This window comes from Epinephelus fuscoguttatus, linkage group LG18 (genome assembly GCF_011397635.1).
Source record: "Epinephelus fuscoguttatus linkage group LG18, E.fuscoguttatus.final_Chr_v1".
Classification (NCBI taxonomy): domain Eukaryota; kingdom Metazoa; phylum Chordata; class Actinopteri; order Perciformes; family Serranidae; genus Epinephelus; species Epinephelus fuscoguttatus.
The window spans coordinates 28,920,070-28,948,038 of NC_064769.1; the positions used below are offsets into that span (position 1 = coordinate 28,920,070).

At 40.4% G+C, this 27,969-nt stretch overlaps 1 protein-coding gene across 1 annotated transcript; it reads left to right on the top strand.

Moving 5' to 3' along the window:
* Positions 1-2,552: 2,552 nt before the first annotated feature.
* On the top strand, positions 2,553-27,889 carry man1b1a (mannosidase, alpha, class 1B, member 1a). The gene is made up of 14 exons (XM_049604246.1): positions 2,553-2,861; positions 4,729-4,866; positions 8,287-8,395; positions 9,085-9,302; positions 9,649-9,794; positions 9,985-10,097; positions 11,770-11,961; positions 14,310-14,458; positions 14,734-14,922; positions 15,457-15,647; positions 17,343-17,463; positions 17,869-18,063; positions 20,200-20,331; positions 20,425-27,889. The coding sequence occupies exons 2-14, from the start codon at positions 4,765-4,767 to the stop codon at positions 20,632-20,634; spliced, it is 2,067 nt and encodes a 688-aa protein (XP_049460203.1). The 5' UTR covers positions 2,553-2,861; positions 4,729-4,764; the 3' UTR covers positions 20,635-27,889.
* The last annotated feature ends 80 nt before the right edge of the window (positions 27,890-27,969 follow it).

Genomic DNA, 27,969 nt, shown 5'->3' on the forward strand with positions numbered 1-27,969 from the left:
CCTCCCTGTCAGCTCATTCAGAGAATTGCATCAGCTGAATTAAAAAAATACATAACCAAGTCTTGACTCTGTGTCTTTAATCACCTTTAGTTTTACAGTTATTTGGTCATAAATCAAAGTAGTTTGACCTGATGATGGCACTAGGTACAACATCATTATTATTTGTGCTATTATATGATCCTGTGGGGATCATATAAGTCTGTACAGTTTCATCTAAATCCATCCATTTGTTCAGATATTTCAGTCTGGACCAAAGTTGTGGGCCGACTGAGTGATACTGACATTGCCATCTCTAGAGCCAGCATGATGTAAGGTAAGAGGTCACGTCATATAATGTTTGACACTAAGCCTGTAGTTACAACTTCGGAGGAACGGCTGTCACAATTTGCTGCTCACCAAAAAACTAATAGATTCAGAGAGGAAGTGTGCTGCATGGACATCTGCTGCTACTAGGGCATATTAGCACTGAATTTATTTGTTGTCTTTTAATGTCTGAAGCATTATTTTGTCAGACAAGTATGCAACAAACTGTCGTAACAGACGGCACTGTACAAATGTGGGTTTATCCTCCAGTTAAAAAGTGCTGGTCATTGGAATTTTTGCCATATATTGGGATGTTATTGCCAGCTACATGTCAGAAAAGAATACTTTAATGGCCTATGTTTACAACGATAAGTCTGGAGACATAAGGCTGACACAGGAACATTATCAGCAGAATTAATGTCTAATACATTTATGTACAGTGTATTTAAGTGTATTTAGTTGGATGCTGTTAAAACTAACTAACCAGTTTTATCACTTAAGTCTGCCTTAAAAGGCAACCACTGTCACTGATTCCATTTCTCCTGTCTTTCAAATGCAGAGCTATGAATCATCTATCCATCCTAAGTGCTACTATCGTAGGCAACTGGACTTGCTCGAGTGTTTTTTGAAGAAGCTTTGCCTCTCAACCAAGAAGCTTATTCAGGTCTAACAGGCTGGTGTGGAGTTGTAGGCTTTAAACTCTGTGTAGAGTTGTCGAGGTCACATGTGAGTTGCTGACCCACCTGGCCATTGTGTGTGTCACTAGGGTTAGATGGGTCCAGGTGTGAACGAGTGTTGAATTGTCTGGGAAGGGATCCCAAGATTGCATTGTAGTTGGGTGGCAATTGGTGTCACAGGCCAGCTCCTCTGTTCAATGGTAGTCATTCCAGTTTGACGTAGATGGCTTATTTTATGCTTCTTTCAAACCAACTGTCAACCAAACCATCCATCTATCCACAGTCACCCTGCCCATCCACTTATTGCTACCATGGTTGCTACCTGATCCAGGGATGGTAAAAACAAAAAGAATAGCAACTCAGGTACATCATTGTTAAAAGTTGCCTCTGGGCCTTTTCCACATGCCAACCCAGCTGTTGCCCCTTAACTTGCATTCAGCATGTTTATCCCCTACCACACAGCACAGTGGGCCAGACAAACAACAAAACCAGAGCCATGAGGTTTCTGGAGCGCTATCAGCTGTGCCTCAGCAATTGCCTGCCCAGCAGTGGTGGAAGATATATTCAGATCCTTAACTTAAGTAAAAGCACTGATGCAACACTGTGGAAATACTTCACTGCAAGTAAGAGGCATGCATTCAAACCTTACATAGAGGTGTTATCAGCAAAAATAAAACTAAGCTACTCACTCTTTAGTAAAAAAAGTTCCCTGTCAGTGTTTTACTATGATATGCGATATTCCTTGATTAATAATACTGCATTAGTGCATAGATGCATTTTACTGCTGTAGATGCTGAAGGCTGTGCTCATTTTAACTCAAGAGAAAATGTCAGTAATATAAGACAATATCCCAGTGATAAAATTTCAGTTGATTAATTCCAGTTAATCGCTAATCGAGTCTTTTAGTCAGCTGAACATGCAAAAATGTAAACTTTGTCCACAGGCAAGCACACAATTGAACTTTCTGTGCAATATAGTTCAGTATATTAATTTATTCTCCACAATACAACTTGCATGTACATATTAAATTGACATATAATGCAAATAACTGTACATATTTTTTTATTTCTTTTCTTATTTTTATTCTATTGATGTAACAAACTAGTTTATACAATGAAATGTAGCACTTATTGGTATATTTTTATACATTTTGCAGACTCAGCCACTGAACATATTTGTATTGTTAATATTTTACATACACGTGTTAACCATTGTAGTATAATGCACACTTTATTTTATCTGTATTTTATTTTAATTTTATTCTATTTACATACTTATTATTTCCTTCTTGTAATTCACAACATCCCCTCAAAGATCAATAAAGTATTTCTGATTCTAATTTAAAGATAGTTTCCAGTTTTTATTGTTAATATTACAATTGGGTTTAAATGGAGCTGGTCATTCAAGGGATTTTTTTTGTATTTTTTATTTTATTATTTATTTATTTATTTAATGAAGAACAGCTAGAATTGAATAAAAATGACCTGTTAAACTAATAAAAACCAAAGTTGTGTCAGTACATCAACAGTGTTGTTAAGGGTTAACGCTCAGCCCATCACAGCACGTGCACACGTCACGTGACGCGCAGCATCATCTCTCGTCAGCGCTTACTTTTCCGCATCTGTCTGTGGTTGTTGCTTCGTTAACTTTAGCCATGTTTCCCTCAGTTTTATCGGTCTGACATTTCATGTAGCTGCCGCTCGTGTTGTGTGACGGTCGGACGGACCGCTGTGCTACATGTTGGTTCTTCTAACGGCCGGACAGCGTCACTTTCCATTCAGGAACGAGCCGAAGAAGCTAGCTAGCATCTCGCTGCTAGCTAACAGCTGGTTAGCTTCCAGGAGAATAACGTCGCTGTGAGGCAACCAACCAGGCACAAAGGTGAGGGGGAGGTAACCCAGGGGTTACTTTGTGGGTTTTTGTCTGTGTTTAAACAGGAGGAGCAGCTAAAGTAACAAATTAACAGAGTTCGGTGATTAATTAGCCTACTTAGCTGAAATAGCTCGTTGCTGCAGGTGACTTTTGTTGTCATTTGGTGTAAGTTACAGTAACTTACTTTCATTACTGACTGAATTCTTATAATCTTTCTGTCATCAGCTGCTCTCTGACGAAATAAGGTGCTGCAAGACATGTAGAGCAGCCTATTGTCAGAGTTATATTCCGGATAGCTTTGCTTTTAAGCTGCTTTCACTTAAAGCGTTTAACTGTAATCAAGCCTTCTTACTAAGACCCCTTAAAGGAGCATCATGTGTGTGTTCAGCCCTGTTTCACGTTAACAATCAGTGTTAGAAGTTAAGGGTGTTTCCTAAGTGTTTACACCCTTTTCCCAAAACATCACTCAAGAGCAAGTGCACCACATGCATGTCAGCTGTCCATGGTGCTGAAGGGGATTGTTATGAATACTATAAATGATGGTTGATGTGATTTAAGGCACATGCAGTATTGGGAAGGTTACTTTTGAAATGTAATAGGTTACAGATGATGAGTTACCCTGTTAAAAATGTAATAACTATATATGATATAACTATTTTGATTACTTTATCCAAGTAATAATACATTTGAATACTTTTCTAACAAGGTGATAAAACTGAAAATAGTTTGGAAATAGGTCATGCTAAAAGAAGATATATCTGCAAGGCAAAAAATTTGCAACAGCATAGGTATTGATACATGTTTATGTTACATTACAGAAAGCCTAATGCACAATCATCAGTCAGCCTTGCTTCGTCTATATGACATGTTACTGGGTTCAAGTAAGCTGATGAAAGTTACGTTTGTGTGCATTTATTCGTGCAACTGATGCTAGTGGCCAATCAGGATAAATGGTATGTAGAGATCCCAATGCTGTGGCTTTGAGTATCAGCTGATACACGAAACCGATCCGATACCATGGTTGACCTAAAAAGCTATATACCTTTACATGTAGAACAGAAAAGACTAGAGGCATCAGGTATTGGTGACTACACAGTTCTTTCCTAAGATAAAATGAAACAAGATGAAATTGTGCAACAGCAGTTGAAATAGTGTGAAATACCTCCACACAGCAGATTTTCTCCTTCACTCCATGACGTATGACGTAGCTCGCGTCGCAATAGATTTAAAGGATTTCCTCAGGTATAGGTTGCATTTTCTGATACCTGATCCATCTATTTTGATGATATCGGGGCCGATATTTGATCCAGATATGGGATCGGTGCATCCCAAATGGTATGTCAGCCAGATGAAATGAGGATAGTACTCTGTGTATAGGTAGTAATAATTATCTCTGTGATGGCTATGATCGGTACAGTGTCTAGGGATATTCCAGCCAGTCAAAGGAAATAAAACACATGGCTGGTTTGATGCAAATCAACTGTTTCAACCTCACTCTTTTTATGCTTTGTGATGGGTTTAAACTGTCAATAAAACCATATTAAAGAGGGATACTGTACTGTAGTGTTTTACTGACCCCTGCCTCCAAACCAGCATAGTCCAAAATCTCAAAGGTATTACATTTACAGTGATTTAAAGCAGACAACGGCAGTAAGAGCTTAAATTCAAGACACTTGAACAATCGAATGTGCTGCATTTTACTATATCAGTGACTAAATGTGAAAGTCCAAACATTGTGTTGAAAAGATTGGTTCAATGATTTTGATACCTGATGATCATCTTCATGATTAATCAATCACATTAATGTTTCACATTATATTATTATGGGAATGAGCTATGGTTAGGCTAACTGTGTTTTTTACTTCTCTGAATGCAGCTTCTATGAGCTACGTCTGTCCGCCCCAATCAGAGGATGTATCCGCCTTCCAGAAAGGACTTCATCTCTCTGACACTCAGTGATCCGCACAGTCACACTTACAACAACGGCAAACACCGCAGACAGTCCTGCTGGAGGGTGAGTGGTCCTGCAGTGCAGTGTGCAGACCATGACTTTAACCCAGTGTCTAATGAACTTCTGCTCATTTCATGTTTAACATATTCACGCTAGACTGCCATTGTTTACACGTGGTTGTGATCCGCCTCTGTTGGTCCGTACACATCACTGCCCTACAACAGATTGATGGCAGTGGTGGAAGATGTGGGTAACATCTTCTATCACAGCACATGTAATTTTCGCAAGTCAGTCACTTTGATTTCTGGCAGCTCTTTCAAGCACAGTTTGAAGAAGAGCCATAGTGACCTAATGTTATGCAAGCTCTGAAATCAGGCTAACGTTGGTGTTGCATTTAGTAATGACCTAATGTCGCTGTCACTAAGGTGATAGTCAAAAGACCCAAAACACTATATGCATAAACAAACTGTAAATACTATTAACAATATGTACAAAAATAACTGTTAAAAGTAAAATAACTAACTTAAGGATGACAAAGCACTGTGATCACTAAGGTTGAAGGTCAGTTTGTGAAATGATATACATCACACTATATCATGTGAGTAGTGAATATGAAGAGAGGTGACAAATTCACAGAAAAACCCTGAAGAAAATATGGAAAACCTAATTAATACAGATGCTTCGAGCAAGGTTCGCTGAATGGTTTGATGATTAGAAAAATGTTACATCCATAATCACCAGATCATCGAACACCAAATGAGTGAATACCTCCTTAATGAATGGTGTTCATCGCTGCAGTAGAGTGTAGAGACTTTCAGAATTAATAAGTTATCAATAGAAAACAAGCACAGAAACCTCACTTGATGTCATGTCGCTTTTTTCAGTCAACTGTCTTCATAGTGTGATGCAGCACATTTTCCAGAAACTATTTAAAGATAAAATAAGATGATGAGAATGTCTATAAATCCAGTGAATGAAGTACCTGAGAAAGGTACTTCATATTGATTTAGCAGTCTTGTAAATCAACTATTGCCGTGAAGCAGTCCTGCTCATTGTTTCATCTAATGGCCTGATATAATACAACTAAAGATATTAAAGGGATACCTGCACTTAAATAGTATAGTATATGAGTTGCTCAGTTCTGACTGACTGCAAAAATGCTTCAGCTGTAACCATCCAGCTGCTTGATTATGCCTCATATCACCATACTGCGATAGAGCATCTCTGTCTTCATGAAATGCACTTTTTTTTTCTTTTGAGACAAATTGATTCCTAGGTTTCAGACTTCATTTCTTACACCTCCTTTGTTGTCGAGCAGCCTGAACTTTCAAACTCTTCAGATAAAAGTATCCTCTGAGCCCATTATGTCTCTGATCACCACAGGCAGATAAAACAAATTTTGCTCATCTCACCATCTCTTCTCGCCCGTCTCCCCTGCACATTTTCTTTTTATCTTGTTTGCTTTACTTTCACATCTCCTCCTTTTGCCCTCTCACTCTGAACCGCCCTCATATCCTTTGTTGGTTTTGAGACTCAGGTTTTTCAGGTATATTGTGTTGCACTTATCATTTTAAATCTCATACTTTTGTTTGCTCTTCACTCCTGAGGGAGGTTTGCTGCTTTCTTTATATGTAACCTCTCATTGTTGTACAACTTGTCTCACACCTTTGCTTGTAATGAGACTAAAAGTTAACCGATTACTTCTGTTTTACACAGTTAATCTGCTTATTGTACTAATGCTTTAAGTGCAAGGATTACAAGTGTGTTTTTTCACCAAGCAATAACAGATTTCTTTGCTCTGTACGTTCACTGTTGTAAATTCAATGTGTAATGAGTGCAGCATACACCAGACGTGTTATTCACTGTCTTGCTCTTGGTACACACTGACTGACACCCATTGCACACACATAAAGCACCATACAGACAGGGAGAAGTCAGGCAACAGTAGCCAGAATGAGCTGTTCTGTGAAGCAGATGCGATGAAATTGCTGCTTTTTTATGGAGAGTTGAATGTGTCTGTGATGAGAAATAGGACAGTGGTGTATCCTGATGCACAAAAACCTGCAGTGATGCACAATCAAGACACCGCAGGTATGGAGGCTTGCACAGAAAACAATGGGTGCAGGTGTTATGACATGCATATGCTGCCAGTGTGTGTTCCCTTTGGTTTTGTAAGATGTGGCCTAAAACGTTTTTTGGCCCAAAAAAATCTGCTTTATTTTGAACACAGTTGGACCATCCCTCAAAACATAATCATCAAATGGTTAGCATCCATGTTTTTTCACTAAACTGAGCAGTAATAACAATATTATGTTAATTTGGCTTTCAGAAAATCTGCATGCACCCTGATCATAAGCAGAAACCCATCTTAAATCATCATTTCAATACAATTACTTCTGTCACTTCTCCTTTCAAAACTGCAAAATGGCACGGTCAGCTCTCATAAAGTCAATTCATTTCATTAGAATTGAAAAGGCAAACCAGCTTCTCTTATTGACTGATCTATAACATTTTATTTCAGCAGTATATCAACCGACTTTTCTTCTACAAAGCCGGCTTTATAGCAGAGACGTCGATGTGGCTCAGCACTCCCCTGTACCTGAGGGTCATCAAACTTGATTACGGTTTATGGTTCCTGAAAAAAATTATTCTCTGCAAATCATGTTCCTCTGAGTGGCTTGTTGGCTGAGTGTTTATGTCCTCACTTTGCCACATGCTTTACCTCTATTCATATCGAACTGAGGATTTCCAAAGACATGCGAGTCAGGTGAAAGCTCTAGCTCTCTCCTATTGTTGTGTGTGAGTGTGAGCGATTGTCTGTGTTTCACCAGCCAACCTGCCAAGGGAGTTTCTCTGCCTCCAGCCCAGTGCAGATAGAGAAAATGAATAACTGTATCTTCTTCAGTGTGCAGTATCATCTTAAATATGCCACAGATGCCTGGTTGATAAAATTAAATTGTCCTGAACTTTCTAAAAATGCACAACTGGACTGATTTGCATATGCTGATGCTGCTGTGGTGAATGAACTACAGCAGAGCAAAATGAAAACATCTCCGGAGATAAAGTCTGTTGTGTGTTCGTCACAGCTCACAGACGATGGCTCAATAGTTTCATGATATTGCACAGGTGTTAATTAGAGCAGGTAACAGAGTGGCGCCACTCTGCCTACTAGCCTTCTCTCCTGAGAGACCCTGAGTCCCTCCCTCTGCACTGCTGGGTTGAGCTGGTTCGATTAGGTAGTTCATTTGTGTGTGGGTTAAGGCTTCAGGTGAAGAGATGTTGGGTTTATACAGGGTAAGCCAGACCAGGAAGGCCATCAGGCTTCTCTTGTTTTGAGTCTGCTATTTTACAAAGGAGGCATAAAACGATTTGTGAGATATTTTAAGAGGGGAGAATCTGCTGATAGACGCTTGGGATTTGAATTCAGAGCTGTTAGACACGTTTCAGTGTAGTTAAGCCTGGTTTTTTTTTATCTGCCTACAGAAATGGAAGCAGCTGTCTCGGCTCCAGCGAAGCCTCATCCTGTTCCTGCTGGCTCTGCTGCTCATATTTGGACTGCTCTCCTATCCCAGCATCGCAGAGCAGTGGAGAGGTAAACAATGCCTGCACTACGTCACACACACATAGGCAGAGACAATGTCTGAATGGTATTGCTGCGTGACTGGATGAAGCCAATGAGTTGGATTGCCTACGTGCTGTGTGTGGGGTGATAAATTGCACTGAATTACCAAAATGCCACATGAAATGCTGAGATTGTTAATCTCTTTGTTTAGATGTGATTGTGCATACCTGCTTGCTTAAACTCTTGTATATATCATGCTCTGTATTTGATTTTCAGACCACGTCCACACTGAGACGGCTAAATCAGAAAATGCTTCTATTTTCTTCTGTTTGGGCTTTCCGTCCACGATCAGTTAGCATTCTTTTTTCACACCCAGAAAAGTGAGCTTGTTGAAAATCCCTCGTCAGAGTAGATAAATCTGAAAACTCCTTGCGTTTTTGTGCAGACTTGAAAAATTGAGCTTTTGGAAAGGGATAATATATGTATGTATGCCTGCTCAGACTCTTGTGAGGCTGAAGGATGATATTTGTATTTGAGCTGAGACTCAGACGAGGCTGTGTAAAGTTAGGAAGGCGACTTTCTGTGGCCAGGTCTGTGAAGTCTTGTTTAACATTATGTATTTTGTCAGACTACTAATACGTTGATAGCTGTATAATAAGTGAGCCGGCACAGTGTGGACTTAAACTCAGCTTGTCTTCTTACTCATTCTGTGTGTTTAGGTTTATCTGACAAAGAAGACTGGCTGGAGCTAAATGACAGAGAGATGAAGGATATTCTTCCAGGTGTGGAGTCCGTATTGGATGGAGCTGCAGGTAAAGCTCTGCCTCCTGTGGCAGGGCCACATGTGGGGCCAGCTGTGGATCCAGATGTGGGCGCAGATGTTGTGATGAAGCCCAGAGGACCAAACATCCCCATGTTGGCGAAACCTCCCACTAAGGTTAGACTTGTGGTCATATTTATTCATTTCACATCAATCAGCATCAATTAAATAGAGTGTGCAAGAGTTGGCCAGGATGGACTGATTCTCAGCTGCAGCTACACTATACCTGCAAAGATCTGATATGTTAATTACAGTCAGAAGCATTGCACTTACATCACACATGAATAAGTGATAACTAGGGCTGCCCCCAACTAAGAATTTTCCTAGTCAACCAGTAGTCATCATTTAGGGCCATTTGTTGACGAGTAACCGGCATGCTTACGATATTAATTTAATAACTGAATTCTATATTTTCGGCGGGGCAAAAGACCAAAAAGACATACAAAAGTGTATTTATCCACAGACTAAGATCTTCTCAAACAAGAGAGGTCCGCCAAGCCTGCAGAAAGATGGAAATATTTCAGAAACAGTCGCTGGGGAAAAGCCAGCACAAGAGGTGGTTCAAGAAGAAGAGGGAGAGGAGGAGGACAAAGACAAGAAGATTGTCAGGTGATCTTTTTGTTTTTTTTTCCCCAACTGTGCCAAAGGTTTTGCAGCTTTTAAGACAAGCAGATGACATGTCAACATGATATTGCTCAGAATATTGGAATCAAACATTTTGCAGCTGCACCCAAACCCTGAAGCCCCTGTACCAGAGAAGCAGTTATTAATAATCAAGGTTTGTGCTTTTCTCCCGCAGCTGGAGAGGAGCGATGATTGAAGCCGACCAGGCCACAGAGCCTCCACCCTCAGCCAATGTGAAAGAAGCTGCAGCAGCCCCAGCCAACCCTGCTGACACTGTCACAGTGGAAGGTCAGTGCCAAGCACTTTCTTTTTTGTTGTAATTCTTACAAACAGCTTCAGGGCCTGTGTCCACAAAGTGTTCTTTTTCAGCAGAATGGCGGTGGCAGGGTGGTGGGAAGCGCTTCATCCCAGTGCTTCCTAAAGAGCGTTTGTTTTTATGACAACAGTATCTTGACAATAACGTTAGCTAGGTAGCTATTGAAATGCTATGTCAACTGAGAGCTGACTACACAGTTGACAACAAGCTAGTCTTGCCACCAGACAATCAGAGATCTCCGCCTTCTGATAGTCTGGGGATACTCCTTTCTAAAGTGTGTTTAACACACCGGCGAAAATGGCCGGCAACAAAGCAACGCCTCTTGCATTTTTGAAAAGGACACGCCCTCCCGGAAATGTGCGCTCCCCCTTTTCTCATCTGCAAGGAAACAAACACACAGAGAGCTTGAAAATGGATGCCGAGAGATTTAACTCTGTTTTATCAAACGTGTGCTCAGTCCACAAGATTGTGGAAATGAAGGACTTAGAGCGACATGAGCCATTTTGTACCACTACACGTGTTTCTAGTCGGACTATATTTATGAGTTCACAAGAGTTCAGCGAGCCACCAAAGGACCGCCCTGCAAATTTACTATTGATTCTGCAACGTAGGGAGTTTTTTTTAAACTCTGAAACTGTATCCGCCCATCTAAACACAAAATCAGGGAGGTTGTCATCAGTCTTTAGTTAAGCAAAGTGTCTAAAGGCTGACTTTGAGTCTAACAACAAGCTTACAAACTGTACAGTGATAAAAACACAGCACTCACCAGCAACACTTAGTGTCTGCCAGATGTTCTGCTCCGACAAATGGGCTTTTCTGTCCTTGTTGGGACAATAGCCTTAAAGGAGCAGCAGTGATATCACCAGCGCCATTTTGAAAAGTTCAACAAGTGCTTGGAACAGCCACACAAAAAAGGCAGAGCACTCTGAAATAAGATGCTGGGCACTGTGCTATTTCTCTAGATGTCCACATGCGCGCTCTCACATTGGGAACAAATGAAAAAAGAAGCACTGAGAAAAAGTACTATGTGGACACAGGCAAAGGTACAAGGTCTGCAGCCAACAATTATCCATTATTCTGTTGTGTCAGATTTATGTCCGAAACTAACAAAAACATTTCCATCACAAGTTCCCAAAGTCTAAGGTCAGAACTTCATGTCTTGCTTTGTAAATCTAACAGCTCAAAACTCAAAGATTTTCACTTAACAATGATGTAAAACGCAGAATGTAAAATGCATTGTCATTCTTTTATTGTTGTCCAGCCCTGTATCATCGAGATCCTCCTCTTGCATTCTGTTTTTTCTGGAAAAGCGAAAAGTTCAGACTGTTTTACTCTTTGGGTCCACTGAGTAACTTTTCCCCTGAAGCAAATTCTGTAGCATGGCCTGGTCCAGCTCTACTGGTGTATGCTGTTTAAAGCCCAGCACCTTTTTTTTTACCTGAAAGTTTGAACACTTCTACCTCGCAGGATACAGCCCTGCTGTGCTCAAAGCAACAGCAGCACTCATGGCACAGAATATTCCCTCTACTGAAAATAATCAGAAAATGAGACGTGTTCTGTTCTTAGGGTATCCTAGAGGAAACACAGAATTTTAAGACCACACTTTCATTTTTTATTCATTCCTTTGTGGGCCTTTGTTTTTAGTTTCAGCTGGAGCCATGGACAGACTGGAGGCAGTGCGTAATGCCTTCAGACATGCTTGGAAAGGCTATAAGGAGTACGCCTGGGGTCACGACGAGCTCAAGCCCATCTCCAAGTCTTTTGGCGAGTGGTTCGGACTGGGTTTGACGCTCATTGATTCTTTGGACACCATGTGGATTTTGGGTCTGAAAGAAGGTATTGTGTGTTATTCCCTCTCCTGCTCTCATCCTTTCATTTTGTACGCTATGTACAGAATTGTGCCATCTCTAAAAAGTAGCTTTGGATTTGGTCTCAACAAACTTTAAAAGGGAACCTCATTGATTTTACACATCAAGTCTGTTTACAGGTGTTGGAGAGCTCTGCTGCATGTGTGAAAAATATTGTATAAAACCTTTTTGTGTCTCCTGAGGGAGCCTTGGAAAGTCTGATATTACCAGAGCTCAGTAGCCCACTCCTTATCCCTGCTTGAGGCTGGCAGCCTGAAAATTCATAGGCGCTACATTAGCAGTGGAGTTGCACTAGGGTATTGTAGGAAGGGGTGAAAATTAATATCACAATATTCCATATTATTTTTGCGATAACAATAGTCTTGACTACATGAGGCAAATAGAATTGCAAAAAAATAAGTGATACAGTTGTACTTGTTAACCTAACATTTTGCCTTCAAATATCCAGTAAAAACAAAAATGATCTCTCCTTTCTTTAGTTTTTAAACAACAACAGTAACTCAGAGTGAGACTCAGGTTCTGTATACAATATTATAGTTCAACTAAATAAAATCTGCCAAAATTACACATTTAAACAGCTCTCAAATACAAAAAATGTCCCCTGGGATCTATATATTTATAAATCAACAGGTGATTTCCTCTTTTAGCAAAATCCTAAATGACTGAGTTGTTTTTTTTCACCTGGACCTTTATGCGCTGCCATTTCTCCTCTTATCATCACACTGTAACCTGTGACAGGCTGTTATGATACCACAACTATCACACATTCACATATATGCAGTTTTTTGTCAAGCCGCAAGCGTCATGTAGATTTACATTACCACAGGTTTATGACTAAATCACTTGACGGCACCGACTCTTGAGTGCATGGCGAGAGAGGAGAGGGAGAGACGCTGTGCTGCTGCCAGAGGAGCAGCTGAATGAGTTCCCTCTGAGCAGTAACTCACTAAAAGAGTCTGAGAAGTCCAGGGCTGTTCATAAAACGTTCAGGACACCACAGTTTATTCCACACTACTGAAGCTGCTCCTCTTTTTGGAACCACCGCAGAGTCTGTAATAACTTCGTTTGCAGCCATGCTTGTTGTTGCCGTGAGTAACAGTATGATGTCAATAGTTGAAGTCGAAGTATCGCAAATTTTTCATATCATTAAAAAGAATACCGGTATTATTGTTAACGAGATGATATGGCACACCCTAAATTGTAGAAGGAAGAACAATGCACTGCGTATGCACAAATCTGTGCTTAGAACGTGCGTACAAATATTTAAGTAGAAATCTGGGATTCATCAATATTTTCTTTCCTTCTTTTCTCTAGAGCACAAACTTCTTGTGTTTTATTTGAATTTTCTTTTTTTCATTCTCTGCAAGAAAATTCGGAACTACCGCAGATAATGCGTATGCACAATTAATAAAGGCCTGGCTTTGTTAGAAAATGTAAACACACACCTTTTAACTAAATGCATCGCATAATAAAACCACATTCATTAAAAAAAAGCTTTAATAGACAACAATATTTGGCCTTTTTATTGTCTTCAGTTATTTTCATAATTAAAATATTCCACTACAAAAACAGGGTATATAAAAGATTCTGATCCAACTCCAAGCTGCTGATAAGATAGCATATCTAACCCGACTGGAAGATATTGCTGCCTGTCAGGAGAGAATGCATCAGAGAGCGACATGTTTGAACATGTTTGAAAAGAGTCAGCTGTTTCCGCTGCCATTACATTCACAGACGCTCACTGACACTACAACACTGGTGTGTGAGGGCCTTCATATGAGCATAGAAACAACTTAACCACTTTCTCCGTGATACACTTTTGGGCAAACGTTTTTTTGTTATATAAAGAATGAGGGGCGTGGCAGTTGGCTGATTACGTATTAGTGAGTGAGGCCCAGTAGCTCTGCATTGATTTGATTTTAATCTTTTTCTTGTTCACTCTCCCTCGTGACTCCGACAGTGTTATACGACGTTTAATCAGTGGAATTTTCTTTTAAGAATCTGACAGTGCCTTGATCCAGGGTTTTTTTTTTGTCACAAGACCATTTGAGTATGTCACTCAAGGCAAAACCCTTAAGCCTGATTTACAGTAGGGTGCTCGACACTTCTGATAAGTGTCACTTGCCGGAAATTGAACGTTGACGTTGTTTTCAATTCAAGCGTGGTTTCTGCTGAGTGACACTCGTCGGAAGTGTCAAGTGCCCTACCGTAAATTAGACTTCAGAAAAACATCTTTGATCCACCATGATAAATTGGTTTTATCAAGTGTAATTCATTTTTTCCTCTCATTCTTCTTTCCACTCTTGCTTACTCCAGAGTTTGCAGAGGCTAAGGACTGGGTAGAGAAAGAGCTCTCCTTCGACAAGAACGTGGACGTGAATCTTTTTGAGACAACCATCCGTGTCCTTGGCGGTCTGCTGAGTACCTACCATCTCACGGGAGACCAACTTTTCCTAGAAAAAGCTGTGAGTCAGTTCATTACAGAGATTCTTATTGTCCGGGTTTCTTCCTGTTGTGCTGTTATTTTAGAGCAGCAATGTAAGGCTGTTAGTTTTTCAAGATATTGGGTTCAAACAAAGTAGAATGCAGCTTAATTGTAAACTACATTGTAGAGCTGACGAGGTTCGTGGTGTCGCCACTGCCTCACTTTAGTTTCAAGTTAACAGGTGACTTCAGATTTACTGATGTGTAAAGCAGTTGTATTGACCCTCATAATTCTGTTTCTTCCCTCCACCAACAGAAAGATCTTGGGTCCAGGATGATGCCCGCCTTCAAAACTCCCTCAAAGATCCCATTCTCAGACGTCAACATCGGGAAGGGAACAGCCCACCCCCCTCGATGGACGTCTGACAGCACGCTTGCCGAGGTCACGAGCATTCAGCTGGAATTCAGAGAGCTGAGCCGCCTCACACAGGACCCACAGTACCAGGTCAGGAAACCAGGCTGGCCTCTATTGCCGTAACATGTGCAGTAGTGTGTGTGTATGTGCGTGTGTCAATTGCATTTGGCATTACTTCCAGATCTCTGAGATGGCGTGAAGAAAAGATAGATATATGATTGAGGGTTTCAGTTTGGTTAAAAGCAGACTTTAAGTACAGCTTGCAAACACTTGTGATTGAAATGACAAGCTTGAGCAAGGATTCTCTTTAAATCCATCATGTTGTCAGTGTATGCGTGATTCCAGAAGCTAGAGCTTGCCCCTGAAGAGCTTAAGACCAGTCTGACATTAATTTGAGTAATTTCTGTCATAACCTTCGCCAGCCTCTGTAAGACATCGCTTTTGATGAGCCCCATTTCATCAAAGTGTGAAATTGTTAATCATTTTTCCAATGATACATTGCTTAAAGCGGTGTTTTTCAAACATATTGACCCACACACCAACAGTAAGTGGAGTGAGGCTGTTGGGCTCATTATCTCATGTCTAGACGGTAATGGTAGCTCTTTTTATTTTTAACCTCTCCAGGACGTTGTCAATGAAGTAATGAAGCTGGTCCACAAGCTACCAGGCAAACAAGACGGCCTGGTGCCCATGTTCATCAACACCAACAGCGGCCAGTTCACCCACAAAGGCGTCTTCACACTTGGTGCCAGGGCGGACAGCTACTACGAATACCTGCTCAAACAGTGGATCCAGGGAGGCAAGACGGAAGACGAGTAATGCCAACTTTATATTTCTCTGTTGATGTTGTGTGATTGTGGGAGAAAACACTGGATTTGAAGATGGAATAACATAGAAAAGCAAACTTGGTGTGTTACTTAAGAGACAGAATACAAAACATTAATGCAGAGGAATGTTGGTTATTTACAGAGTTTTAAAGCACAGAGAGACAATTCGAGGATTACCAGATCTGACGTGACATTCAGTGTATTTAAGTAGTCAGGCTGCTTGAGTCACAGCTGGGAAATAACTCCGTATCATATGTTAATTTTTAGTGGGATCAGATTATAATGAAATGATCATATCATATCATCATTTCCCAGTGAGTTAATTGGATTTAGAAATGAGACAATGGAACTCACTGCATGGCACCACAGAGTCCCTTTTACTAACCAGATGTGGCTGCATATTTTGACAAATAAACACAGGTCTCAATGAGGTTGACACTGGTTGAGCTGGTGCTAAGCTGCTTAGATTGTGCCTACAAGTATGAATATTTAAACCTATGTCAATATGGATACACTACAGTCCATTGTACTTTACACAATTCAACCATTCAGTCCATTTTACGGAAACCATGAGCACCAAAGTATAATTCAGTCGCATTTACATGCATGGTAAACAAGAGAGACGACAAAAAGTGATTATTCTCTCCCTCTGAAATGGTCATAAAGTTTGAACATGTCTGTTATTTCCTTTCCTTTAGTCCTTAAGGGTCCACCGATGAAAAGAATCACAAAGGTTTTTCCTAGAAATAAATCCAAGTTAACTCAAGTTAATCAAGCGCCGTTAAATCTCTGGCTCTCTCTCTCTCAGTGCAGGACGTCGGCCTTGGATGTGCTGTAGGAGCTAGATCAAATCATATGTTATTTGATAGCCTAATTTTTGTACAAGTAATATGATTACTGATTTACATAAATAGTTTGATAGTATTTCCCATCTTTGCTGAGAAAGAGTTTTGTGCAAAAGGGATAAAGAGCCTGTCTTAATTTAGATGCCAGTCCCAATTATATGATATGTTGAGTTTAGTAATTGAAACAGATAAAAGTTCAGACAGTATGTTATATGAAATGTTTCATGTATTTCTCATACAGGGTGTCTACAGGTCCTTACCATTTCTTAAAATGTCTTAAATTCAATGCTACAACAATGAGGTCTTGAATTTGTGCGGTCGTAACTACTACAGCATTTAATTTAATTTAATTTATCCATTTTTAATTTCCTTTTGTGAAAACGTGTGAAGCCTTTCTATGTAAAAGTCCATATTTCTAATGTTACATGTCTTAAAACTATAATACTGTCATTTTCCTTCATACTTGCACTTAACTCATGTAGTTTGACTAAACTCACTCTAATAGCCATATTCCTACATAACACTTACCTCTGCACAAGACCACATATATACCACTTGCCTGCGGTGCTTACCTGCGATGCTTACATAAGTAAAACATGATTCATTTTGTCCAAAAATCTGTCCTAAATTTTGTTTAAATGTGTCTTGAATGGGTCTTAAAAAGCATTAAATTTAACCGCCTGGTACCTGCAGACACCCTGTCATATTGTAATATCTTTTGACACCATTTTCTTTTAAAAGTCATTCATGAGTCATCAGTCATATTGTGCAGCCCTAAACTATTATGTCTAATATTATATTGACTATCTGTCATATTTGCTGTGTTTGTTTTGTCCAGCCTGTTGGAGGACTACATGCAGGCCGTGGAGGGAGTGAAGAAACACCTTGTGAAACATACGGGGCCCAGCAAACTGACCTTTGTTGGAGAGTTGTCCCACAACCGCTTCAACCCTAAAATGGTAGAGATGCTTGCCAAAAGTCAGTGTGTGAAATACAGGGGGTGTCAGGAAGCTACGCCCCCTTATTTAATCTAGGACCTGCTGAAAGCCTCAACATCAAATTTAGTGGTGTTGTATATTTTCTATGTATATTTTGTTGCAGATGCCAGATGTGTTTTAGAAGTACTACACACAGCACAAGGACCACTGACTGTCAAAGTGAATTTCACACACTGCCTAAACTCAGTGAACACACATCACAGACAATGAGCGCCTTGTTCAATCAATCAGCCTTTGTGCTTTTGTTGAATCAGTAGCTGTACAAACTCATGTACAGTCCAATCAATTCCAGCGCTCATCATTATCTCTCATCATTTCTCAGCCACATCCTTCCTGATTGTACTTCTCTCTCTCGTCTCTCTGCAGGACCACCTCGTGTGCTTCCTGCCAGGAACCTTGGCGCTGGGGGCCCACAACGGCCTCCCAGGGGACCACATGGATCTGGCTGTGCAGCTGACGGAGACGTGTCACCAGATGTACACACAGATGGAGACGGGGCTGAGCCCAGAGATCGTTCACTTCAGCCTGCAGGCCAGTGATGGGCGCGATGTCATTGTCAAGGTGAGGCTAATAGCAGACAGGTGGCATGTGATCATCTTTTTCTTCCCCCTTTTTTTTCTTTTGTTTTATGTACTTGCAAATTTAAGTGAATTTTAATTCAACTAAAAAATGAGCATAGAGCGAGTTCAGGCAGAACACAATGTCAAGCTCAGCTCACATCCCAGCTACATCAGCTGATCTCAAACAGCCCAATCGACTGATAGAGCAGCTGATTGATGGAAGGGTGTCAGCTGAAAGATCACGATTCCTTTCTCAATCAACCAATTGGTGAATCTCATTCAGAACGCCGTACTTAAACTTCTCTGGCCTGCCTACTGTTGCTGCTTCCTCTGCAAGCTGCTTTGCAACCTACCTCCACCCCAGCTCCTCCTTTTCATGCTGTGTCTGACTTATCAATGTCATTTCTGTTAGTTATTGGCTCTGTTTTGTTCCCGGGGGTCTTTGCTGCTGCTCTCCCTGCCTCAGGCTTTCCTCGTTTGCACGTGGAAGGGCAGAGAGGTGTGCTCTCTCTGCCTTAAGGGTTTACATGAAGGCCTGAGGAAAGGCAGAGTGGCCCCAGAACGGAGCCATACTGCCAAATATAATACTGCAAATGGAAATATATTTGTCTTTGATGAAAGTGTTCCTGACTGAACTAAGAAAAATGCTCTGAATGGGAACTGACTTTTTCAAAGTGTTCAGCAATTGGATGGAAATCCTAAGGACTAGTAATAGTGGAAACTGTTCTTATTCAAAACCCTTTGTAAATTCAAATATATGTACATATGGAAGCACTGTCTTCCTTTTACTGTCTTGTGTTGTTACTTTCTATTTAATTCAAATTCTGTAATTTAAATGAAGCTACAGTATCCAAGAAGAGCAAAAGCCCACTACTGATTATTGAGTGAGCCTGCTGAATAAAATCAGCTATTCTAAATTTGTCATGGGAGTTGTGACCATGACCTTCCTCGCCCTCCTCGGTGCTCATTCACTTTTTCATTAACTGCTCTGGGTTTATCAAGGCAGCCAATATTATTGTACTTGTCTCCACTGCTGCTTCATTAAACTCAAATGGAAGTATGAAACATCTTAAACATTTTCAGAGCTCATTGTAGCTCTAGTAGTCTCGCTCACCAGACCTTTCTCAAGAAAAGAAAGGTCTGGCTGGGCCGACTCTCACTTTAAGATTGGAGAAAAAAACACCCCGGCTGCTTGTATTTCTTTCAGCCAATCACAATCGTTCTTGGCGGTGCCACAGCAACGGTGCGCTTGCAAAAATATTGCAAGGTTTTGGTATAACACGCCCACAAAAATATCGCCTACGGGACGCAAACCATGGCAGAAAAATGGCTACACCCCCGCAAGATCAAACACCGCAAAAGTTAGTAAAGGACGTGTTGAAAACTGCAACTGGAGGTGGTGGGGCGGGACTTTCAGCGGGTGGCTCGTTCCACCCAATGAGAGGCTGATCTTTGCAGCGAACTTCCACCCACTCAGACTATAGCTCTAGCAATAAAATGTATGGAAATTAATGTCAGATAATTCATTTATTTCTCATGAGTCATTCATGGTGGACTTACCACTGGTGGAAATGGGGAAAAAATGTTTGTCCTATGTAAAATAAAGTTCCGAAAATGATCATAAAAGAGATAAAGGTTCAACAGCTGGAGGATTACTTGTGCAGACGGGCTCTTCATAAAGTTTTTTTTGTTAAATTTATTCTTTTTTGTGTTGTTTTATTTACTTAAAATCTTAGTTGACAAATCCATAGCGCCTCCATAAGCTCAGCTCTAGGATAAAGTAACCTTTATAGTTGCGTTTTAAAGTTAGCAAAGTCACATCTCGCCCCGGGAGCTTTTCAAAGCATCTATTTTGTCCTGATGCTTTGTGCTTGGAGCCTTAGTTAATCTCCTTTCTTCCTTTTTTTCACTTCACCATCAAAGTGCTTTGAAGGAAGTACAGAGATACGCGTGTGCCATTGCTGTCCAACTATCTGTTGTGCAGTCATAGTTGACACTTAAATCTGTCTGCTCTTAATTTGTGTTTAGTCTTAACTGTAGCTATGCTCACTGATCTTGTACATGTTCATCATCTGTGGGACTTTCAGGTTGAACAAGGTTGATTTTGGTAATTATTGACATGTCCTTTACCCTCCAGCCTGCAGACAGACACAACCTGCTGAGACCAGAGACTGTGGAAAGTCTTTTCTACATGTACAGATTCACCAAGGACACTAAGTACAGAGACTGGGGTTGGGACATACTGCAGAGCTTCAACAACTACACTAAGGTACAGACAGGCTTATTAGTGTAACTAAAATTACCATTTACATTAGAGTTCTGTATCCATTAACGACCTGTCCAAACACCTCCGCCTCTGCAGGTCCCAGGTGGCGGCTATACGTCCATTAACAATGTCCGTGACCCCGTTAACCCCGGGCCCCGGGACAAGATGGAGAGTTTCTTCCTTGGTGAGACGCTGAAGTACTTGTACCTGCTCTTCTCCGACGACATGGAGCTGCTCAGTCTAGACAAGTATGTCTTTAACACAGAGGCCCACGCTCTCCCCATATGGCCCTCTCCACCCAAGTGATGTCACCATACGGGAGACGTCTGTAAAGATGAGGCCTCACAGAGCCCTGTGTGAGTCAGAGACTGTTATTGCCGCTCAGTCAGGCAAATCTCTTAAGCAACCGTCCGAGCTGGACTGCTGTGATGAGCAGTGAAGCAGACCTGTGCCGTCCACCTGTACTTTGATACGTTTTCATGTGAAGGAGTTTATTTTGCTGTCTTTTTTTTCTTCTTTTTTTTCTTTCCTTTTTCTTTATTTTTCCTAAGGAAAAGGTTTGTGTTAGAGCTGGTCTCTAATGTAAAAAAGCTTTTTTAAACTCAGCTCTGACTAGCTGGTGCCAACAGGAGAAGAAAGAAGATGGAGGGAGGGCTTTATTACTTGAGTGACTGGGATAGTTCTTGTATGTGTGTGGTAACAACAATCACGCCTCTGCGTTTACTTTGCCATGTGAGGTTAAAATCCTCATCAGTCCTACATATACAGGTGTCATAGCTTTGAAGGAGCCCACAAATTCATTTTAACTCACCGATGTTTGAAGGTGCAGCAACCAATGATGGAAACTTATGGAGCACGTTCAGCTGCATTTATATTGAAACAGATTGCCACAGTGGTGGAGTCACATATTATCTGTAAAGTCTTTACTTTGGCAAAGCCCAGTGTACTTGCTCATGTATAAAAAGGACATAAAAGAAGTTAAAGGAGCTGTGTGGGACATTCAGAGCATTAACACAGCAGCAAACCATCATTTGCTATGTTAAGATATAGAGGAGTAATGGCGTCCTGAGCAAAGAATGAAGTTGAGCTTCCTCTGTGTGTGTTGTAATCTGAACTTTGGTCCAGCTGCATGTGCATGTTAGTGCATCTGAGTCCCTTAAGTGTGTCTCAGTCGAGAGCTAGTCGCCGCCACATCGCACTGTGCTTATACGGCAGTTACTGCTGATATTGGGTTGGCATTGTTGCGGAAGCGTAGTGCCTACCGTCTGGTTACCATGTTATGTTAACAATGATAGCTCTGCCAGCACTTTTGAGTTAGCACTTTTAGCTTCTAGCTCAGCCACCTCCATGTTGACTCTGAACTATAGATATGCTCTGAATGTTGCACACAGCTCCTTTCAGTTCTGCTTTTAATCCTTTTTCAGACATCCGTCCCCTGAATCGTCCCATCCTACGCGTTAGGAGCAGTGGGCAGCTACACTACAGTGTCCAGGGACCAATTTCAGTTCTGAGGCCAGTGCCTTGTTGAAACGCAAATGCGGAGTATTCCTAATACCTAACATGCATGTCTTTAATTAAATAAACACTTTGAGAAAAGTATTAGGATGTGTATAGTGAGGAAGCTTGCCACAACTTGGGGGTACACAAATACAATTATTTAAAACCTTATTGGTGATACTGTCGGATGCATCTAAGCCTGTTTTTGTTGTATGAGTATGAATTTTATTTAAGCCACTTTTTTGTTGCTTTCTGATCAGTTCAACGTGTTGAGCTCAATGGATTCCCATTGCATGCTTTCCAAAAATGAAGTTTGTCTTCTTTCAGCTCACCAAATTAAAACACTATAGCGGTTATTAAGAACTGCGAAGCCCCAAAATGCATTGCACTTACAGTAACTTAACATGGATTTCTTAACGGGCGCCACTGTTGCAAATGTAGCAAAGATTTTGTAGATACTGAAAGATAAAATGTTATCTACGGTAAAGCTTCCTGCACAGTCACACCTCATTGTGTTTTTAAGGACAGTCTGGTTGTTGTTTATCGATCTTTTGGTTTAATGCGGCAGTGACAGAGTATTCAGTGGGTTTAAATCATATTTATGTGACCTAAACATTTGAAAGTGAAAGTATATGGAGGTCTATTGAATAATTAAGGCTGTACACATTTTATTTTATAGATGAATGTAAACATTAATCTCTACGTTTTAATTTTACATTCAGTCATAGAGGAGCACTTGTTAGTGTGTTTACATGCACTCTTGTTCTTTATCCTAATTTGTTTAGTTGTATATGAAGGGATATAAGTTAAGGCTTCCATGCGGTCTTAAAGTGGAAACAGACAACTTTTCCCCCTATGAGTGTTGGCACTGCTGACACAAAGACAACCAGATCACTTTCCTATAAAGCCTAACAACTACCACAGTTTCCTCCGTGACTTTGGTTGTTTCATTGTCCTCCATTTCCCCTTCTGGGGATAGTAGCTGCAAAGAACCTACACTGATACTCTTCGGTAACTGGGGATAGCTGCTGATAGCTACTGGTAAAAACCAAAGCACTATCCTCTTCCTGTTTTAGTTGCACAGTGGTTGAGGCACTTAGTTTTCGTGGGAGATCGCACTCTGTGACAGACAGAATTGCATAAAGGAATGCGCCTAAACACAGATGGCATCATTATTCTATAGTCATTACATAAAGCAACCAATGTTTACTTCATAATGATAAGCTAAAGCAAAAAAAAAGTCTATTTCCACTTTAAATCAGCAGTTGCTGTGAAGTTAGATCTAAACTCAGTACATTACCAGTTTGTGTGTCAGGGACAATATGCACGCAGCTGCTCATTCATCCTCTTCTCACAGACGACTTGTTTAAGAAATGAAGTATGTTGAATTGTTGTCTTCATACTTGAAAGAGTTTGATTCATGCTATGTAGCGATCCCTGACGTCCCATCAAATGTGATGCAGAGCAGTGTGGGAGCGCTTGTTTTCCGTACGGCAACGTTGACAAATCAATTTGAAGGACACATCCGGTGCACTGTCGGAGCTGTGTTTTTTTGCTATCACTTTCAGTTCTTGAGTCTGAGATGGATTTACGTCTCGGAGCATTTTTCAGCATTAAGTGGTTAATCGGACCATTGTGTACAAGTTCTAACCATCACGTTTTGTTAATGAACTTCTGTCTAACAGAGAGCCATATACTGACCCGCATCATTGAATGTGCACTACATTTGCCAATGCTCTGCTGTGCCTATTGAAATGTATATTGTGCTACAGTGGTTTGGTTCTGTTTTTTATTGCTGCTGTATCAGTGGTGTTTATTTGTGCTACGGGTGGAAGTTTGATTCACACTTACTTTTGGATGAGTGGGTGACAAAACAACATGGGTGTAAATACTTTGTGTAAACTGTTTCTAACTTGGGTACTGAATCTAACCTGTCCGTCCGCTAATTATTGAGCCCTTTCTGGTCTTTGCATCTTTGTCATCAAGTTCTGTTTCAAGCAGGTCATTTTTGTGTCTACCCTTCTTTTTACGCTGCCCTTTTTCCTCTTCGTAATGGTAAATTTCATGGCATTCCGTCCAAATATCAGCGACAGGCTAAAATTTATGGAAACTGATGTCTGATAATTGAGTGATTATCTGAGGTTTTTGCAATCTCTTTTGCTCCACACTGCAAGGAGGAGGTTTGGGGGATTAAATATCCTAATTAGGAAACATATTTAAAAGAAGGCTTACTTGATGTGACAAGGACATCTGTACTACAACTGGAAATTGGTTAATTCACAGTGTTTCATGGTTTATTAAACCAGTTTTAATTCCCGGTGCACATAAAATGATGATTAAATGAGAGATTTATTTCAGTACATTCATTAATATGTTTCTCTATTAACCTTGAGTGTTAATGTGACCACATTCGAACCAGACTTGACCTGTAAAGGAAGAGTTACGGTGCTGCAGTTGTCATGAGGTCCTATTATCTACTGAAGATGGTTTGTGTGACTTTCACAAAAAATATAACTCAAGGTACTTTTAAAAATTATCCTACAATGTAGAATTGTCAGCATGTGCATGGAGTGAAGTCCATGTCTGAAAGCTGCTACAGGTGCTAAAAAGCATAAAAGACAGTAAAAATAAAGCCATCCCATCACAAGGTCACAAATGTGGGCGGGGGAGCCAAACTGAATCACTCAGTGGAAAACAGCCATACCTTCTAAAGGAACATTTTACCTACAAATTAACCATTTGTATATCAATTCTTCACCCCATGTTACGCTGAATTTGCCAAGAAAACTTTATTTTTCCGCATGCCTCCTGTGAACGATGATCCAAAAATGGGCATAACTCTTGATGCACGTTTCACAACAGTAAAACTATATGAAAACATCCGTTCACAAACTTTCACACAACTCATGCTGTGTAATTCAAGTCTCATTTATCTAGTTAAATGTGTAGTACTTCCCAGAGACAGGCAGACAGCTCTCTCCGACAGGGAACTGAAGTAGAAGTGAAACTTATCTATGCTCTCTACCAAACTCCATTGACAAAAACAGTAATTTTACCTCACTGAACACAGGAGCTGCTGGTCTCCCACTGGCTTGAGCTGTAGTTTTTATGGTATTGTGTGACTTTGTTGTTTTAAAGGGTTTGTTCGGATTCAGCAAAGTCACACAATAACTCTTAACTAACCGATTGCAGCAGTGGTAGACCAGAATCTCCTGTGTTCAGTGAGGTAAAATTATCGTTTGTCAATGAAGTCTGGCTTTAAAAAGAGCATAGATAGATCTCACTTTTACTTCAGTTCCCTGTCGGAAAAGGTTGCCTGTTTGGGAAGTGCTGAGCAAACAGCTGTATAAATGAGACCTGAGGCCTGTACTACAAAGCCAGTTCAACTTACCCAGGATATCTTCTCATTATCTGTCTCAACTAACCCTAACATTGGCCGTCTGGAGAACGGGTACTACAAAAATGGTTATCAACTAGTTCAGTCAGCTCTGGGTTTTCCTATCCAGCCACGAGCGCATTCATGTTAAAGAGGCGGGGGTATTAATTACGAGTGACATCATCTGAACCAAGAATGAAATAGGCTGCTTCATATCATATAAGATGAAACAGTACCGAAAGTGTCTGGGCTTTACTGCAAGACAGTAAAATGTCAGTGGCGTGGGATCTAAGCGATGCTCTGTAATCTTATAACAGAAAATCTAGAAGCATTGAAAACACTGTGCAAAAATTCACCATCAGCCAGGACTTAAATTACGTGCAGGTGTCACTGAGCTATAGGTGACATAAGTATAGAGCATTTTTTGCTGTTCAGTTGGATGATGATGATGAATATATCACATAAGACAATTTAAAGACTGTTTCTGCTGTCAAAGTCTACCTGACCGAAATGTTGCATTTATAATAACGAGCCAAAGAGCCAATTAATAGTGTGTGGGTTATTTTACTTATAAAATATCATCTGTTTTATGCTAGTTCTCATCACACAGGTGTCTCATGTTATTTTGAGCTGCAGTGATGGAATCAGAGTGTAAAAGTAGCAGCTCTGTTACTGTGGACTGAAGTAAACTCTGCATAAGTTGAAATCCTGCTAAAGTCATGTGTTCTGTGTTGAGCCCTGGAACAGTGAAATGATCCTACTGACCTATAACAATATATAGCCTCCTCTTTTTTACCCTAGACTCTAGACATTTGTCCATGGATACTTTTTCCTCAGTGATCTCATTGGTCAGAGGTCAAGGTGTTGACAGGCTGTCATCCGATACTCTGATGGTAACTTGCTTGGGGCAGGTTGGCTGTTCAGCATGAGTTGCCATGGTAATTTATCCTGGTAAAAAGAGAACTAGCTTTGTAGTGCTGAAAACCCTGAGATAACCCTGAAGCTAACTTCAAATCCTGCTTCGTAGTACAGGCCTCCAGATTGTCTTGTGTGAGTTGTGTGTGAGTTTGTTTTTAAATGGTCCCCCATGACTTCAGTTCATCAACAATTTTCTTAGTTTTTGGATTCTTCGTTCACTAAAAGGCATGCTCGAAAAACAAAGTTTTTCTTCACAAATTCGATATGACATGCAGTGAGGCACTCAGCCCCAAGGTCAGTGGTTCAATACAAAACTAAAATATGATCTCCTGAAACAGCTGTGTTACTCAAACAGGAGAAAATAGCAGATTTGATGGGAACTATTTTCAGTGTCCGATTAATACACAGTTTGTTCTCTAACGAGTGTTTATTGCAGCAAGATGGTGTGTGTGAGATTGATTGTTCGTAATAATGAAGGAATGTGTCACCCAGTGAAACAGTGCGGCTCACTGAGGTGTTTTTTTATAGTTTCTGGATAACAGTGGAGCTCAGTTTTTCCCTTGACCTTTATTTGTTTTATTCTGCGTTTGAATTGAAAAGGCCTCATAACCCTGGGCGCCGTGCCATGTTGTGTATCCACAGAGAGATCTGGAGCCTGTCAAGTCAGAGCACAAAACTCATCAGATAAAAGACTCCATTTCATTCAGTAATACAACTGTAGACATGAAGACGCAGCAGGTGTCAGGGTCTTCACACTGATAGATACTTGGCTCTCTCTGTATAATTGTCTCTTTTATCTTCAGCAGAAATCAGCCTTTATGTCAGATATTCATGATCGCTGTTTTGTGTTACGACGCTGATGGTAACAGAAAAGATAAAAGACAAGAAATGACTCATTTAGCTCAACGGTGAGCTCCCACAGAAGCTATTTAAATTCTGCCTTGTTTCATTTTAATTATTTTTCTCCAGTGATTCTTCCACATTAAGGAAATTGGGCAGTCTTGTCCCTTTTTTAAAAAAATATGTATAATTATAAGAGATTCTTAAGGTTGTATTTGCAAAATCGTGTCCAGATTTTTAAGGTTTATAAAACATGAGGATGCAGGATTTTAATGTACGGTATTTGTTTTGGTACGAGGCATTTTCTTCTAATCGACACTCTCTTATATAATTGGCCAAATCCTACTTGTGATGGTTATGATGATAATTATTAATAATGTGATTACTATTGATTCCAAGCCATAGCAAAATGACAGCGTGACTATTTTACATGGATGTGGGCAAGAAAACATCAGTGTAGTTCATCGGCTTCTTGCCTGCAGAGGTTCCCTGTGTCAGGGGCCAAAGACATGGATCAATGTTGTTTTTGCTGGTTCAATCAATTAATTGATTCATGCTAGTAAAAAAAAAAATCTTGACAGTAATCACTTGAGCCAGTGTGTTAGCCTGCGAGTCGATTCCTCATCTGCATATTTTGAAGACATGCTGACATACAAAGTATTTATTTTAATTCAGGTGATTATTCATTTTCCTCCTTTTTCTTATACAAACTAATGAGTTCGGTTTTCAGAGCTGACAGTTTCACATGGTTTGCACTTTTCAAGGTTCTTTGTCTGTCTTTTTATCCGTCATTTATCAAATCCACGTCCACTGTACAGATGATTGATTGAGCACTTTGTAACTGGAGTTGTGGCTTATTGCAATGTTCACCCGATTCAAACTTTTTTCCTGCCAACTAAATTTTTAAATAAAGCTTTTCAATGAAGGGTTTTTGACTTTGTCTTGACTTGAATTTACTTTAATTTTAGACAAGCTATGAAGAAGATTCAAAGTTTTCAGCGTGTTTGGAA

Excerpts from the sequence above, each read along its gene's own strand:
- man1b1a (XM_049604246.1), top strand. The coding sequence starts at position 4,765 with ATGTATCCGCCTTCCAGAAAGGACTTCATCTCTCTGACACTCAGTGAT. Across the intron at positions 9,795-9,984 it reads AAAGACAAGAAGATTGTCAG|CTGGAGAGGAGCGATGATTG; the intron begins GTGATCTTTTTG and ends TTTCTCCCGCAG. Across the intron at positions 10,098-11,769 it reads TGACACTGTCACAGTGGAAG|TTTCAGCTGGAGCCATGGAC; the intron begins GTCAGTGCCAAG and ends CTTTGTTTTTAG.